Raw genomic sequence first — 2,705 nt, forward strand, 5'->3', positions numbered from 1 at the left:
CCAAAAGTGCACGGTGTCGGCGGGTAGCCCCGGTCGGTAGATAGGCAGGCAGGCGCGGTGCGGCCAGCCTAGGCCCGGGTCCTTTGTCGGGGGCGCAAAGCGCACTCTCGCGGCGCGCCCCCGCCCTCAGTCTCGGCGGTGCTGCTGGTGTCGCGCGGATAGAGAAGTGGCCGCGTCTCTTCACCTTTTCCCTTTTCAATCAAACTCACAACTTTATTTCCGCCGCCGTTTGCTCTCCCGGTTTGTATCTCGCTTCTTGCCGCTGGGTTCCCCCCCTCCTTCACTCCACCCCCCCGACCACCTTCTTTAAACGAAGCTGAGCCGCTCCCCAGGAGAAGGAGAGAAAATGCCCGCAGCCACCGCCACAAAAGCGGCCGAATCGCGATCGTCTTCCGCCGCCGGAGCTGAGGCGGCCGCCGTCGCCTCCGCTGCCGCAGCGGTGAGTGCCCAGGCCGGCCAGGGACAGGCGACACAGCCGCAGAATGAAGCACTCAGACAGGTCCTCAATGTCATCGACAAGAAAGTGCGGAACATGGAGAAGAAGAAGGTAGGAGAGAGCAGAGGCCTAAGGGAGAGGGCGGCAGCGGGGACCGCGAGGCCGGGTCTGGGCCTGGGCCTGGCTGTGGGGAGGTGCTGGCTCACTGCCAGTCTCTGAAAGATGGGCATGTGCGGAAGGCCTTGCTGCATGGTGAAGCCTCGGGTTCCGGGAGGTGGGGGGTGGAGGGGAAGCGGATAGCACCATGCACTGTACATCTGACTGGGGGCAGGGCCCTGATCACTGGACTCTTGTAAAAACAGCCCAACTGCACTGTACTAACTTCACAGTGCGACCCGTGTTGTGTTTTTTTTGTTGTTGGGTATGGATTTGGGGTCAGTGTTGTGTGTACGCTGCGCAATGATTTTGTTTTCCCTTTAAGTTGCTTTTCCTGTTTTGCCCGTCAAATAGTTTTAGTCCGGCGATTGGAGTGTTTCGTTCAAACGGGAGTATCAGTCAGTCTGTAAATGGTATTCTTAACTGGCTCGTCTGTTTATTGATATTAAAAATGATATTTGCTACCACACTTCACTTCGCTAAATGGCATTCAAATTTTACGGAATGGATCTGGTGTTCAGTGTCATGGCTGATTCACTGAGAATTAGATGGTCATTGGTGGATTTATGCTTGAGTCGATAGTGTAGTGCTGGAAAAGCACAGGAGGTGAGGTAGCATGCGAGGAGCAGGAGAATCAACATTTTGGGCATAAGCCCATCATCAGGAATGAGGCTTGTGAGCCAAGTGGGTGGACAGATAAATGGGAGGGGGGTGGGGCTAGGGCTAAGGTAGGTGAAGGTGGGGGTAATGGTGATAGGTCAGAGAGGAGTGTGGAGTGGATATATGGGAAGGAAGATGGACAGGTCATGAGGGCGGTGCCGAGTTAAAAGATTGGATCTGGAATAAGGGGGAGGGGAAATGAGGAAACTGTTGAAGTCCACGTTGATCCCGTGTGGTTGGAGTGTACCAAGGCAGAAGATGCGTTCCTCCTCCAGGCGTCTGGTGGTTGGGGTTTGGCAGTGGAGGAGGCCCAGCACCTTGGTGGAGTATGAGGGGGTTCAAGTGTTCGGTGTGGGCCTTGGCTCACAATCCTCATTCCTGATGAAGGGCTTATGCCCGAAATGTCAATTCTCCTGCTGCTCGGATACTGCCTGACCTGCTGGTGCTTTTCCATCACCACACATTCGACTCTGATCTCCAGCATCTGCAGTCCTCATTTTGTCTCAGATTGAGCACATCCCAATGGAGTACCAACAAATGCAGCTTGTCAAGGTGTCGGTTTCTAATTAGATGTTAACCAAAGCTGCTTCAGGTGGGTGTAAAGGATGCTTTGGCATTATTTCAAGAGGAGCAATGAAGTTCTTCGGCTACCTAAACTGATTACCAGCCTTGATTGTCGTCATTTATCTCTCTGTAGTTTGTGAAGATTGTGCACAAGTTAGCTGCTGCATTTGCTTATCCTAAAATGTTTGTGCACTTCACAAATGTTATTGACTGCAAAACACTGGCATGTAATGGTAGTGCCACGAATGTATGTTTGTTTTTGAGTTGTCAAGTAAAAGGTTTGACATCTGTTTTAGGAATGTACAGAAACAGAGTTATCCTGCAATAAGTTAGTGATTGTAAAATTCTTGTTGCTGGAAATGACCATGTGGGTCACTGAAATTAGTCAGAGAGGTGTACAGCATGGAAACAGATCCTACGGTCCAATGCCGACCAGATATCCCAACCCAATCTAGTCCCACCTGCCAGCATCTGGCCCATATCCCTCCAAACCCTTCCTATTCATATACCCATCCAAATGCCTTTTAAATGTTGCAATTGTACCCGCCTCCACCACTTCCTCTGGCCGGTCATTCCATACATGTACTACCCTCGGTGTGAAAAAGTTGCCCTTTAGGTCTCTTTTATATCTTTCCCCTCTCACCCTAAACCTATGCCCTCTAGTTCTGGACTCCCTGACTCCAGGGAAAAGACTTTGTCTATTTACTCTTCCATGCCCCTCATGATTTTATAAACCTCTATAAGGTGACTCCTCAGCCTTCGACGCTCCAGGGAAAACAGCCCCAGCCTGTTCAGCCTCTCCCTATAGCTCAAATCCTCCAACCGTGGCAACATCTTTGTAAATCTTTTCTGAACCCTTTCAAGTTTCACAACATCTTTCCAACAGGAA

At 51.1% G+C, this 2,705-nt stretch overlaps 1 protein-coding gene across 1 annotated transcript in view; it reads left to right on the plus strand.

Annotated features, from left to right (window-relative positions):
* Positions 1 to 346: 346 nt before the first annotated feature.
* The window catches only part of lmo2 (LIM domain only 2 (rhombotin-like 1)), a 20,076-nt gene continuing 17,717 nt past the window's right edge, over positions 347 to 2,705 (plus strand). The window contains exons 1-2 of the mRNA XM_043706398.1: positions 347 to 547; positions 1,950 to 2,063. Coding sequence (XP_043562333.1) covers positions 347 to 547; positions 1,950 to 2,063 — 315 coding nt within the window. The remainder of the gene's footprint in view (positions 548 to 1,949; positions 2,064 to 2,705) is intronic.

This window comes from Chiloscyllium plagiosum, chromosome 16 (genome assembly GCF_004010195.1).
Source record: "Chiloscyllium plagiosum isolate BGI_BamShark_2017 chromosome 16, ASM401019v2, whole genome shotgun sequence".
NCBI lineage: Eukaryota > Metazoa > Chordata > Chondrichthyes > Orectolobiformes > Hemiscylliidae > Chiloscyllium > Chiloscyllium plagiosum.